General features: G+C 46.1%; 1 protein-coding gene across 1 annotated transcript in view; it reads left to right on the forward strand.

The window, feature by feature from the left end:
- PINX1 (PIN2 (TERF1) interacting telomerase inhibitor 1) overlaps positions 1–8,485 on the forward strand; it is a 61,381-nt gene extending 52,896 nt beyond the window's left edge. The window contains exon 7 of the mRNA XM_061132357.1: positions 7,796–8,485. Within this exon, the coding sequence (XP_060988340.1) occupies positions 7,796–8,266 (471 nt within the window). The 3' untranslated portion in view covers positions 8,267–8,485. The remainder of the gene's footprint in view (positions 1–7,795) is intronic.
- Positions 8,486–14,107: the final 5,622 nt, after the last annotated feature.

Here is a 14,107-nt window from a genome sequence, read left to right on the forward strand (position 1 = left end):
TTTCAAAATACTAGATTCTCTAGCATCTTCATAAGATGCTATGCTTTCTATAATAAGAGGCCTAAATTTGAGTTGTTATGATTCTTAAGCAATTTTCAAGTCAGTGGAGTAAGGAAGGAGGAGACAGACCCTTCGTTAGCTGCTGTGTCTGCTTTTGGAGGTCCCAGCACAAGCCTTCAACCACTTATCAAAGCTATTTGTCCTGCCTCCAGAGAGCAGGGAACGGAACCAGTTGACCTAGAATTATAAAATACAGTCAACTTGGATTATTTTTAGGCTTCATTCAAAGCAGTTGGTACCTATGTCACATTGATCATTTCTAGCTTTGGAGGAGCCTCGTTTATCTTGTAACGGTCAGTGTGTTGTGAGCTGTTGCCACATGGATCACTGCAACTTTCCAAGCCTTGAGACCTTTCAGAGAGGCTGGAAAACCTGCTCCTTTCTTCTTTCCCCAGAGGCTGCATGACTCTTATCAGGAGCTCTGATGTCAGTTACTTGAGAGGAGTTGTCATAGAGAACCATCCTTTTAAAATATGTTTATGTTGGCTTTTCTTAATGAGTGGTCATTTGAGCAGCTGATGAGGCAAGTGGAAAAACAAAATGAACAGCTTTGTTAGCGTTGACCTTCCTATGAGGAATTTGGCGTTATTTGTATTTCTCTGCTGTTGTCCAGGGAAAAGCAAGATACTTTGTCCCTTCCAGTTCCCATTATCTTCTCTGAGATGTCCAGTTCATTTCTCTGAGTCTGTAGGTTCCAGGCAGTGTTCCAGCGTTTTAACATTAGAGAGGTGTCTGCCTGCTTACAGGGGGTCGTGAGTTCTCTTTAATATCAGATCACTTCATAACCAAACTTCTTCCTTGTCTGTCAGAAATCAAATGGCAAATAGCGGCCCTCTCTAGCACTCACCAGTATAATTCAGTAAAGTAGCAAGAGACTAAAATTAGAACTTCATCGAAGCCTCAAGCCCTCCAACTCCGTATGTGTGTGTGTATGTGTGTGCGTGTATGTACTTCACATGCATCTAACATTTCCAAATAGCAGATTATATTTCACAATCAGTTCATTCATTCAGTAGGTATTTCCTTAGCTTAGTTACTTAGTTTACTTATATACTGGAGAAAAAACACATTTCCACAATTTTTTTTTTCTGATGAAATTCAAAACTTTAAGTTTGAAATTCACATAATTTTCACATGTCATGAAATAGTCTTCCTTTGATTTTTCTTTTCCCCCTGAACTATTTATAATGTAAAAACCGTTCTTAGCACACCGTGAGGTGTGCAAAGATCTGCAGCGGTTGGATTTGGCCCTTGGGCTGTTCTCTGCTTGCCCTGTTCTAGAAAGAGCCCTCCTGGAGACTTCCCTGGTGGTCCAGTGCTTAAGACTCTGCACTTCCAACATGGGGATGAGGGGCACTGGTTTGATCTCTGGTTAGGGAACTGATATTACATGTCCCGTATGTTACATGTTGTGTGCTGCGGCAAAAAAGAGAGAACTCGAGCCTTCCTGGAACCCCTGCACAGGCCCTAGAACCTGTTTGCATGACAGATACACATTACACACACACACATAAAGTTAAGAGGTGCTGCATAATTCTAGTCCCATTGTACTTTTTTATTTTTAACCCCTCTTCAAATCAAACCTTCCCTCCGGTCAGTAGAGTCTTGTATTTGTTTTTAACTCTTGCGATACTTGCCCACCTGAAAGTGATTGTGTCTTCCAGGCAGATTCCACAAGGCTGGTTATTTCCTGAGATGTTTAGCCTAACTTTGTATGTTTAGCCTAACTCCAGATGTGAGTAAATGATAATCTTGAAAAAAAAAAACCCAAAAACAAAACACGCAAGATTTCACACTTGCGTAAACTTCTTGTGAGTGCAGAAATAGCTCTTTGTCAGTGAAACACTGTTTTCAATCATATGGAAACCAAAAAGATGCCATAGAAGGCAAGAGAAGAGGTGTCGACAGAGTCACACTGTCCGTATTTTCTAACCAGCGTGTTGATCACTTTTGAGCTTAACCTTTGGAGACAAACCATTCTGATGACTGCCTGCAGTCAGCAGCCTCACCAGTTGTGTGATCAGCTCAAGACAACCTGCAGGCTGCTGTCAACGTGGGGCTTCTCATGGAACTTGACCTGACTGTTTGTCTTCTCAGAATGTCTCCTACCTTTGCCTCTGTACCCTAGAACTCTCTTGCTTTCCAGTCTCTTCTTTTGATGGCAAGAACAGTTAGCTTAAACCTCGCAGGTTATTTTATTGCTTGTGTTCAGCTCACCACACATCATGCCTGTGACAATACCCCTACAACACACCACCTCATTTTGCTGATTTATTAATACCTAATTTTCTGGAAGGTGGTGTGATAACAAGTGGAATAACAGACCAGAGGAGACATGAGTGGATCATTTGGCAGAACTGTGCATTGCTCAGGGCCACAGGGAGTAACCAGCTGATCACATTAAAAAGGCACTGGGATGTACCTGCAGTAGCCCCAAGAGGCAAGGTGGCATCTGATTAGAGGAGCATGGTTTCATCCTGTAGGAAGAACAGCCACCTCAGAATGCCAGCTCTGTCTTTCCTTCCCACTCTTCCATACACCTTCTAGTCATTAGCCCTGCCTGGCTTGCAGGGGACCCTGAGCCAGCAGACACAGAGCTTCCGGTGCAGTGGGGGTGGTGGGAGCACGTCCCAGCCTTGATCTGCCGGGGTTGGTGCTTTCCTGGAACCCGCACTATGTCTTTGCTTTTCTTGAGAGGCTTGCTACGATGAAAGAGCAATGGTTCCTGCCTTCAGGGGACTTACAGTTTCCATGGGAAGATGCTTAGAAAGCAGACTGTACAAGACCAGAAGGTAAAAGTAACAAATTGCTAGTCACAGGTAGTAAACAGGAGAGGTCGTTCCCCAAGGGACCAGCTTCTGGGGGGAGGCGCTTTTGTACTTGATCTTTAAGGAAGTGATGCCTGTGGCTGCATACGGAGGGTCTGAAGAGCATTGCAGGGAACACAGTGGATGACCCCAGCAGTGTCCTCTGCCCCCTCTGTCGGCAAAGCGTTTTGTGCTCCCACAGTCAGGCACCGCCCTCACCTCAGCTCTGCCCTCCTCTTGATGGGACATGAAATCGCTTCTGACCTGAATTCATCACTGTCCTAAGTGGATGGGTGCAATTTCTACCTCCCACGATGACATCAAGACGTAATTAATTTGTGTTTGTCAGAACTGTCCCTCTGGAGAGCTTAGAAAATATGCCAAGTGTTCTTTCGAACTCGTCACTTGCCAAGCTCTCTTAACTCTTCCCAGACGGATCCAGCGCAAGCTGACGACAGGCCAGGGTGGAAGTGAGCTTTTGTTCTTCACAAGCCACAGCACTCAGAGCTAATGACCCCACTGCCGAGTCTATCACCCTGGAGCGCTGGTGTCTGCTTTTCCTTTCAGTGAGAAAAGCTCACTGAAGGATTACTGTTGCACCGTGATCTCTGTGTCTTGGTGTGGAAATCAAAAGGCTTCAATCATCTTGTCACTTAAGATCAGCAGTGACACATGAGAAAGGCTGGGTTGCAAAGTTTTGCCTTTAAACTTCATCCTGGACTGTAAGCTTATCACAAGTAAGATTTTAGGTTTAAGGTGCATCTGCCGTTAAACTTCTCTCTAAATTCTCCATCCAGACTGCTGTGTTTCCCTGCCTCAGACGTTACTAACAACAGTCTTCTGAGAATAATAAAGAGAACGCTCTTTATTTGGTCCTTTTACTGTTAATCCATCTGATGGGGTATTTGAGTGGCACGGAGGACAGGGAACGTCCTCCAGAGAGGCTGAGCACGTGGCTCATGGAGCTGGCAGCCTCTAGAGAGAGCACCTGACAAAAGCAAAGGACAGCCTCTTCTGAGAAAGGGTGACGGGCATCTTTCAGGCACCCAAGATGCTTGTGGGATGTGGGTGTGCGCGATTGCTCAGTTGTGTCCGACTCTTTATGACACCATGGACTGTAGCCTGCCAGTCTCCTCTGTCCATGGGATTTCACGCTCCCAATGCAGGGGGCCCAGGTTTGATCCCTGGTCAGGGAACTAGATCCCACATGCTGTAGCTAACACGTGGCACGCCTCCGTTTAGACTGTGTGTGCTAAGTTGCTTCACTCGTGTCCAACTCTGTGCGACCCTCTGGACTGCAGCCTGCCAGGCTCCTCAGTCCATGGGATTCTCCAGGCAAGAATCCTTGAGTGGGTTGTTGTGCCCTCTTCCAGGGGATCTTCCTGACCCAGGGATTGAACCCACATCTCTTATGTCTACCTACGTTGGCAGGTGGGTTCTTTACCACTAGCGCCACCTGGGAAGCCTGCAACTAAGACAAGATGCAGCCAAATAAATAAATAATAATAATTAAAAAAAAAAACAAAACAACCCTTAAGTACAAAATGGGATTGCTATTTTAAAAGTTACAGCTTCTTACCACCTTTTTTTAGAAACATTGGAGTGATTTCCAGGAAGTAAGTTTAAAATAGATTCATATTCCAGTTAATAGTCAACCCCAGTTTCTTGCTTTTATTGATTTTAGCTTCTAATATATAGTGTTAATTCTTTTAAATGTATTCTTTACAAATTATTCAGTGCAAATAGTATTTGACCCCTTCTGCTCTCCTAAGTGGATTACTAGATCTGCTCTCTGGCAGATGGTTGGTATAAAATATTTTTATACAGGTGGTTAGTATAAAATATTTTTCTGTGCATGGACTTGTGAGTGCATCGCTAGCACTTCTGCATCTTGATTTGGCAGTTGGGGTGCTCGTCCTCTCTGAGCTGAGCTCATCCTGCTGCTTGCTTCTCCGGCCCCACTCTCCCTCCTCTGCTCTCGGTGGCCCAGAGGAATGGCTGCCCCGAATATCATTTCAGAGTTCAGTAACCTTTAGACTTTCAAGTTGAATCTAATCTACTTATTTCACTTGCTTAGTAACTGAGACCCAGAGACGTTATGGGATTTATCTAAGGCTCTCCATTAGTTAATAGCAGAAATTGGAATTTTAAAAGAAGAGGTTTCCTAAATCCCTGAGGTTAATCAAATATTTGGTAAAATCATTAGTTAGCCATACCTCCCTTGCTAGTATTTTGTATGAACCAGGAAGTTTTCCAGTTAAACTTACTTTACTCATTTTTAGAACACTGCTAGCAAATTGGGATTCTCAAAGTTTATGAAGTAGTGTGAGTCACATCTGGTATTACAGAATTTATTTTTTTGAGGTTGCATTATGTGTTTAGTGGAAACCTGGGAAGAAGCAAGTGGATTCTATCTCAGTACTAAAAAGTATCTAGCGCGTTTCTCAGTACTTATTTACTTTGAAGAAGCAACTAGATATGAAAAGTATTAGTTTTCTTGAAGAAGTGTGCATTTTTCACATTTGTGGCTGAGAATATAGAAACAAGAACTGTAATCACTGCAGTAAAATTGGGTGTTGGATCTGTAAAAGCATGAAATATGAGACCAGGGCCTTCCTCGCTTCCACAGCATTCAGATTTGCAACCTGTCCCTCCTTCGTGTCCATGGTGTTTAAATCAGATACACTCTTGGAGTGTGGGAGGCTGCCCCTGGCATTCCCCAGCTCTCCCCGAAAGTCATTGTCTTGCCCACACTCTCCTCGGGATCAACAGCATTTGGGTGCCGGCACCTCTGGCTTGTCTCCATGCCCTGCTGAGCTTGATGTGCAGTGGCCCGTGATTATCAAAATCCTCATCACCAGAGGAGTTGATTATGAGCAGAGTTATTTTCTGGGACTAGAAAGGCCCACTGAATTCAATAAGTGATTCAAAAATGATCTTGTATTTTCTAGTAACTAAAAGTGTGATTAACACCAGTAATTAGTTCCTGTGATTTAACTGTTAAAAGCAGGAATTCAGAAGGTAATAAATGAGTGAACAAGGTAAGGAGCTATAGGATATGACTTGAATTTGAGCTCCTAAGACACAGAGACGCTCCAGAGGAGTTGGCCCACATAAAACAAACTCCTTTAATACTGTGAAACTAAATAAGCCCTGTTTTATATAAACAGGCCGCCTTCATACTGACTTGCTGTGTGTGGCTGTGTGCCCTTACTTCATGGAAGGCAGGACCTTTCTTGTCCATGAGACTGGGATTGGCTGGGATCAAGAGAGTCTTAAGATTTTTCATCCTGTTCTGCAAAACTTCAGATCTTTTTCAACATTTGAGGAACCAGAAGACAAAGTGACCTTGTTTTTGGCTCCTGTGCAGCTAATTTTAAATTTTCCTCAAAATTACTTCTTGGGCTTCCAGGCAAAATCGAATACTGATAGATAACATTTATTTATTTATTTATTTTGATAGATAACATTTAAAAAGCTCAGTTGGTTGATTCCACCTTGGTTAAAAGTGTTCTACATTTTACCTTTTGAAATTTAAAAAACTGACTACATGATTTTGTGTTTTTAGCCCTGAGTAAAATTAGGTTTGTATTGATCAAATAAGTTTGCTGTTGTTGGTAAGGTATCTTTGGTTACAACTCTCTGGGGCAATGGCCATTCAAAGCCCCACTGCCCACTGAAATAATACTGAGTCAGTCAGAGCTTCAGGCTGGAGGCCACTGGGCTGGGTCTGCAGTGTTGCTGTAACAAGAAGATATGTAGTTCAGTTATATGTGTTGGTTGTAATAAAGTTAGCTGCATGAACAGAGTTTTGCCCGCCAAGTTCTGAATAATTTGTGGACTCCAATTGGAAATGGATTTATTTAGAAAACTGTTTTCCAACCTGGAAAGGGTTGGACAACCAATCTCTTCCTCTGTGAATAAGTGAATATGAAGGAAGAACCCAGGTAATTATGAAAACCTAAGTTTAGCTTAATTGCTTAATGGCTTATTTTAAAAGACTGTGGGCAAAATTATTCCAGACACTGACTTTACTTAAAACACAGTCCTTATATTCTTCCACTTGAAGGTACTTCCTTTTTTACACACACCTTTTCATCTCCTTACTACCAGCCAGCCACAACCTATATGGTGTGATACTAGCATTTCATTTTTTCCCCAACCTATTAAGTTAGGGTTTTTTTTTCTCTTCTCAAGCTTTACAACTGGGAGTGTATTTATTTAAAATTAAAATGTAAACCGCAGTTAATCCCAGTGGTTACGAGTGAGTAATTCCTCCATTTAGAAGCAGAACGGACACAGCCATGAGTGTCTAGGTCACGGCAGTTGGGGGGCGGGAGGGGACATCTCCTGTCTCCCAGCCCTGGCACCTCCTCCCCTGAGTGGCTGCCAGAGGGCCACGCTTTGCCTTTGGAGGGAAAAGAAGGTGCCCTGGACACACCAGGGTCCAGGTTGGCACGTGGCTTCTGGGGTTTACATATACACGGTTTCTAAGCTTGTGGGTCAGGGCACAAAAGCCTGTGTATCCACAGCGAGCTGAAGGAGGTGTCTTGATGAAACCACAAAGCTCCGGGCTTTCAGGGTCTTTGTTTCTGAGCCTCTAGGACTTTTGTTGCCATTTATCGTGTTGTTGCCAAGGAGCTGTTCACTGAGAATTCCGTCCAGGTGACTTGCCATCTACCTTGTGAAGTTAGCGTCTTCCTGTCCGGCCTCCGGCCTGTGCAGTCCTCAGCCGGTGCACCTGGCCGCCTTGTTCCGTGTTGCGCAGCTCGGCTCTGGCCAGCAAGGAGGAGGAGACGAGGGGAGACCTGGTCCCCTAGCCTGGTCTCCGGGCTGCCAAGTGTGTGGGGCTCCGGGTGGAGGCCTCCTGGATGTGGTGAGGCGTAATTAGCTGGTAAATAACCGTTTTTCACTCTTCCCCACCCCAGGACCACCCCAGCCCGTCTGCCACGGAGGAGACGGACACCTCCCGCACGACCACCAGCGCCTTCACCATCCGCGAGTACTTTGCCAGGCGCATGGCGGAGCGGAACAGCAAGGCACAAGGCGTAGCTGCAGGGCCCAAGGCTTCAGAGACCCCAGTGGAAAGGAAAGGGAGGAAGAAGAGAAAGAAAGAGGCAAAAGATAAAAATGCGGACAACGACATCCAACCTAAGGCCAAGAAGAAGAGAAACCAAGTGGAATGTGAGCTGGGAGACCCTCGCTGGGACGAGAATCCTGGGGCTTCAGCTGGGGCTGGAGAGGGTCGCGTGGGGCCACTCGATGAGCAGGACTCCCCGCCAAAGCCCAAGAAAAGGAGAGAAAAGGAAAAGGGACCAGAGCAAGTTGAGGCAGCAGTGGGTAGTACGCTAGATGAAACACCAGTGAAAAGGAAGAAAAAGAAGAAAGGTTCCAAGTAAGTTCTCTGGGGCAGTGCCTCCCAGCTCCTCTGTGTCGGGGCGCTGCCGGGACAGACTCCCGGCCGGGCGTCAGCTGGGTTCACCCGGGGGGCCACGCCACCTCCGACATGCCTGGCCCCTGCCACGTCTCGCCCACACCATGTTTTCCCAAATCCTGTTCCCAGAACGTTTCAATGTTCCAAGTCATGGCTGTCACAGACAAATAAATTTCTCACTGGACTCTGAGTCCTTTGGCACATTTATTCACCTTCGTGTGAGCACAGCGTTATATGCACACACGCGTGTGTGTCTCTCACTGTCTGTATTTGCTCTTGGTTTCCTTCAGTAACAATGAACTGTGCTTGCTTCTGAAGGACTTAGTCTAATTAAAGGATTAAAAGGCATCCAGAGAGTTCTTTTTGTTCTATAGCCAACCCACGTGTCTCTGCCAAGTTGGTTTTATATGATTACATTCCCAAATCAGAGAGTTGCTTTGGTCTGGTTTGGTGGTGATGGGGAAATTGCGCTAATGCTCGCTCTCCCACTGAGCAGTGACAGCCGTGTATTTTGAAGTCTTCTTCCTCAAGACTGCAGATTGGAAGCAGTGAGGTGACAGTGAAGACAGTTTAACTTCCCGGCTCTCACAGGAGGCCTCTCGCAGTTCCTTAGCGGGAGTCGGAGGTCAGATACGTATCCATTTGGGGTCCCTGAGGACAGATCCCCTAGGGAGAGCTCCTCTTCACCTCTGACCATCAGGAGATCCTCAGGAGGCTAAACAAAACAAAACAATGAGACTCTTAAGTTTATGAAGTTAATTTCATCACGATTGAGACTCCCGTAATAGTAATAAAATAAATGAATATTACATAAAGTGTAAAAGATACCTTCAGCCTTGCTCACACCAACTGGTGTCACCTCCTGTGTTTATACCCGCCCCGACACACCCTGTCTGCCTGTGTGATGGTTCAACTCTCCACACTCGGGTTTCCCCAGAAAACTGCAGACACCGTAACACCTCTTTGGGACACAGAATGAAAAAGAAAAGTGCAGCGGGTTTTGAGGTCCAGCGCTGTGGTTTCCTCTCTTCCGCTCTCTTTGTTCTCTTGACCTCTGCCTTCTCTTCTGCATCCTTTCACCCTTGCACTCCCTCCTCCCTGCTCCCCTCTTATTTTCCGTTCCCGGTTTTCCTCTTAGCCCTTGCTGGCTGCCTGCTCCCCATCCTGCAGACCTGTCTGGAGCCGCGGGGCTGTGACACGCGGGCGGGCAGTGTGCTGCCTTCCTCCTGATTTGTAGATATGCTCCTGGATAAGAGGAATGAAAACTCAAACCACCACCTGATGAACTCATGCCCTTGATTTAAACCCCTGGGGTCACACATTATATATGAAGAAGCATGGCCCTGAGATTCTTAAAACGGAGAAAGTGTATGAAGTATGTTTGATTTTAGTCTCCTAATACTCTGAATGATGCTAACTGCTTAAAAGTATACACACACACCCCACAGGGAAAATTCTTATGAGGTCTAGTTTCTGAGTTTATCGTGGCCCTCAGCGTTTAGAATTCCAAGCAAGGTCCGGTATAATAAAGCACCAAAGATTTTTAAAGTCACTTTTCTTCCCAGAAGGCACATGCCCAAGTTATCTCTGCTTGTCCTGTCTTGTTATGGAACTAGAATTTCAGAAGGGAGTGGCCATGTAGAAAACCTAAAGATAATTATCTTTGTATGTATATAGACTGGGGTGGGTTTGTCTCTTTTTTGCCTTTTGTTTACTTTAACTTCCTTTACCAATAAAAATGAAGAGTCAGGAGAATATGCTGAACTGTGTGCAGGAGGAGGAAGTGAATGGGCATTTAGGGAGCAGCTAAGTGCACACCAGTCATCTGGGGTTCAGGGGGTGTGGGAAGACCAGAGGAGGGAGGGGTTGCGGGGCGCTCCCAGAGCTGGAAGCCCAGGGCAGTGACATCGCGAGGCTAGGTAAGTGTGGCTCTCACGGAGAGCACCTGTAGACTGTGATGATGATTTCAGTGGGCCACAGAAAGAACCAGATGACTTTAATAATCGAGAGGGTAGCCTGAGAAAAAGGCACACACGCAGCAAAGAGCAGACAGTGTGACCATTTGCTTTGACACAGAATCTTTTATTTTTCTCTAGAAATGCTCAGCTTCCATTTTTCCGAAGTGTCTCTTTCTCAGGCCACTTCGTTTTCCGGATCTAAGGTGGAATTTAGAACAATGAAGTGCATGTGGACACCTGAATTTCATAGGCGTGATATTTTAAAAACAGTTAATATATGAGCCATGTTTTTTGCATTAGGTTATCTCACTAGGTGAAAATATGTTAATACTGTAGCTGTTAATGCTTTCTTTGGCATCCTTCAATTTTAAGAGGGGAATGTAGGTGTCCAGGAAAATCTCTCTGCCATTAAGAGGTTCTTAAATGTTGTCGGTAATGCCCTTCTTTCCTTTACTGTTAATTGTAATAGAAAATAATATTACTACATGTGGTCTTATGTGCCCAGCCTTGTTCCAAGCACTTTAAATAAATCAACTCATTTAGTCTTCAAACAACCCAGTAAGATAACTATTATTGTTATCCCCTTTTATGGGTAAACTGTATTTTATAAAAGGACCTCTTTCAATTTTTATCACTAGGTTGATGGTGCTCCCAGGGAACCAGCGATGCTCCAGTCCCTTCTCTTCCCTGGCCACACACCCACGATTTTTTATTTAGTCCTCACCCTTGTGACATCACCTGTCCTAGCAAAAAAATTCTTTTTTTTTTTTTTTGTGGCCATGCGACATGCGGGATCTTAGCAAAGTTTTCTATGGCTGATGCTCTTCACATGCCCTAGTTACTTTTAAATGAGAATATATTTGAAAGCAGCTGGCAAACTGCAAAGAGTTTTACAGTTAACTTGAGTTAGTATTGTTTATACAAACCGGAAAATACTTTTGGGTTCATGGCATGTTAGAAATTCTCAATAGGTTTTTCTTTTCCATCGTGGTCAAGAGGTTGGTGGGATATTGTGTGAGTAACTCAGCTTCCTAAGACCTGTTTGCCAGTCTATGAAACAAAGATGGAATTCCTTCCAATTTGTAGCAAATACTCATGCTACTGAAAGGTGAAATCAAAACGAGCAGTTGTTTCATCCCACGGTGCGTATCTCTGCTCTACTCACCTGCTGGCTGACCCTGGCAGGACAAGCCGGGACCTGCGTTTTTTAGGAACAACATCAGAGAAATGTGTCAGCACCGTCTGCCCCAGCGATCTCAGCCTCTGGTCCGGCCAGCAGCGCCTTCCTTGGATTTGAGTAAGAAATTCCCCGCCGTCACCCTGTCTGTCTCGCAGGTTCTGCAGCCACTGCAGTTTGGAGCCTGTTGCACTGGCTTGTGGAGCTGGCCAGGTCAGATTGGATGCTCTGATACCAGGTTTTATAGCGCTCAGTTATTACTGAGCAAATTAGTATCGTGTCCTCATAAAGAGGATGACTAGACTCCTTGAGGAAAATATGCTCTTCACTTAGGAAATCCTGATTACACTCAGAAGCCACGCTCAAAGCCTTGATGGGGTCAGTGCAGGGGATGCAGACAGAGGCAGTGCATAGGAAAGGGTAGGGAGGAATGGGCGTTTGGGTTGCCAGCGAGGGGTGATGGCAGGGTGCCTTCCTCCCACCTGAGCTGAACATTTGCAGAAGCGTTGCTGTTTAATCACTAAATTGTGTCCGATTCTTTGCAACCTCATGGACTGGAGCCAGCCCGCCAGGCTCCTCTGTCCATGGGATTCTCCAGGCCAGTATACTGGAGTGGGTTGCCATTTCCTTCTCCAGAAGATCTTCCAGACCCAGGGATCAAACCCACATGTCCTACATTGCAGGGAGATTTTTTACCGCCACATAAGTAGTCAACTTTTAAGGAAAACTACAGCACAGTGAATTATTTGACCAAAGGAAGAATTTTGTAACCAGTTTCATCTTAAATTTTCTGTTGGTATGTCCCATGTCGCATTTCCTCAGAGAAAAGTACATGGTTGCTGAAAGACATTTATTAGTTCTGAAAACGTCTACTGAGCCCCAACCTCAGGCTGCGCCCAGGCCAGTTCAGGACAGAGAAACAAATTTAGTACAGGGTCCACCCACCCTCAAGACCTACCAACTTGTGTCATTGGGAATGCGTTGCCGTGCCCTGGGACATACTCTGTGGGCCATACCTGAGACCTGGCTACGTTTACACAGGCTTGATGGTGCTGCACCTTCCTCAGCTGTCATGTGGGCGTTATCAAGTTGGGTGGTGAGCTTCGGGAAGTTCTTTGCTGACTCATTTGACCTGAACCTGAAGAGTGACTTTCTCCTACAATCTCCCTTATTAACAACATTTTTAACTCTGTGATAAATAGGCAGAATTATATGCACATTCCTCCATATGCGTGTGTGCTCAGTAGTATCTCTTAGTGACCCCATAGACGGTAGCCCACCAGGCTCCTATGTCTGTGGGATTTCCCAGGCACGAATACTGGGGTGGGCTGCCATTTCCTCCTCCAGGGGATCTTCCCAACCCACGGATCAAACCCGTGTCTCCTGCATTGGCAGGTGGATTCTTTCCCACTATGCCACCTGAGAAGCCACATCCCTCCATATAGAGTAATCTAGAAATGTGTTTTGTGTAAGTGGGGAGTGTGAGAAAGACCCCAGCTTCTATCTCAACCTCCCCTTCCCCTTGTCCCTCCTGTCACGAGTGCATCAGCTGAGGGAACCAGGTGTGGAAGAACTAGAGCGGGTGGCCTTCAGGTAGCCTCCCTTCACCTAACAGCCGGGACACCCTTTGAACCCAGATGGAACAAAAGCCTATTAACAGGACTTCCCTGGTGGCGCAGTGGATAAGAATCCCCCTGCTGACACAGGGAACATGGATTCAAGCCCTGATTCGGGAAGATTCCACGAGCCACAGGCCACAGGGCAACTAAAGGCGTGTGCCACAACTGCTGAGCCTGCACTCTGTAGCCAGTCCTCTGCGGCAACAGACACCGCCGCAGCGAGAGGTCGGCATCACAGCAGAGAGCCGCCAGCCCTGCTCAAGGAAGCTAGAGAAAGCCTACACGCAGCGAGGAAAAGCCAGCACAGTCAGAAGTAAACAAACAAACAAAAGAACAAACATTTGTTAAGAAAATAGAAAACAGCTGAAGGCAGATCCCAACTCCATCCAGCCTTCAGAACCTGGGGAAATGAAGGTGTGAGAACTCAGGGGCGATGCCCAGCACCTTGGCTGGCAGAAGAGTCCCCTTCTCCCTCATCCTCGAGGCTTCCCCTGGTGAGGGGCTGCATTGGGACCCCACGGACTGTAGCCCGCCACGCTCCTCCGTCCATGGGGTTTCCCAGGCAAGAATACTGGAGTGGGTTGCGATTTCTTTCTCCAGGGGATCTTCCCAACCCAGGGATAGAGCCCATGTCTCTTGCATTGGCAGGCAGATTCTTTACACAAGTGCCACCTGGGAAGCCCTGTGTTACAACTTTGGGATGTATCATTTTCCCCATTCAGGTGGAGGGCCTCTGGAGGCAGAGTTAATCTTTGTATTCCTGGAGCTCCCAGGACAGTGCCTGGTGCACCGCAGATTCAGGACGACTCTTAAATGAAGAAGCAAATGAAGAGACCACAGCGGGTACCGCGCCTTGAAGGCCTGAAGTGTATCCCGAGATGAAGATGCTCAATCAGGGCTGCATCGCCGTAGCCACAGCCCCAACTTGGGAGTTCCTTCCGATTCTCAACACGAGAACCCCTATGTCTGAGACCTCCACACCCAGCCTGGGGGCTTGATCATGAACTTCTCCCCAGTTTACCCCCACGCCTTCCTTGTCACCTCGCCACTGG

The sequence above is a fragment of the Dama dama genome, chromosome 29, assembly GCF_033118175.1.
Source record: "Dama dama isolate Ldn47 chromosome 29, ASM3311817v1, whole genome shotgun sequence".
NCBI classification, from domain to species: Eukaryota; Metazoa; Chordata; class Mammalia; order Artiodactyla; family Cervidae; genus Dama; species Dama dama.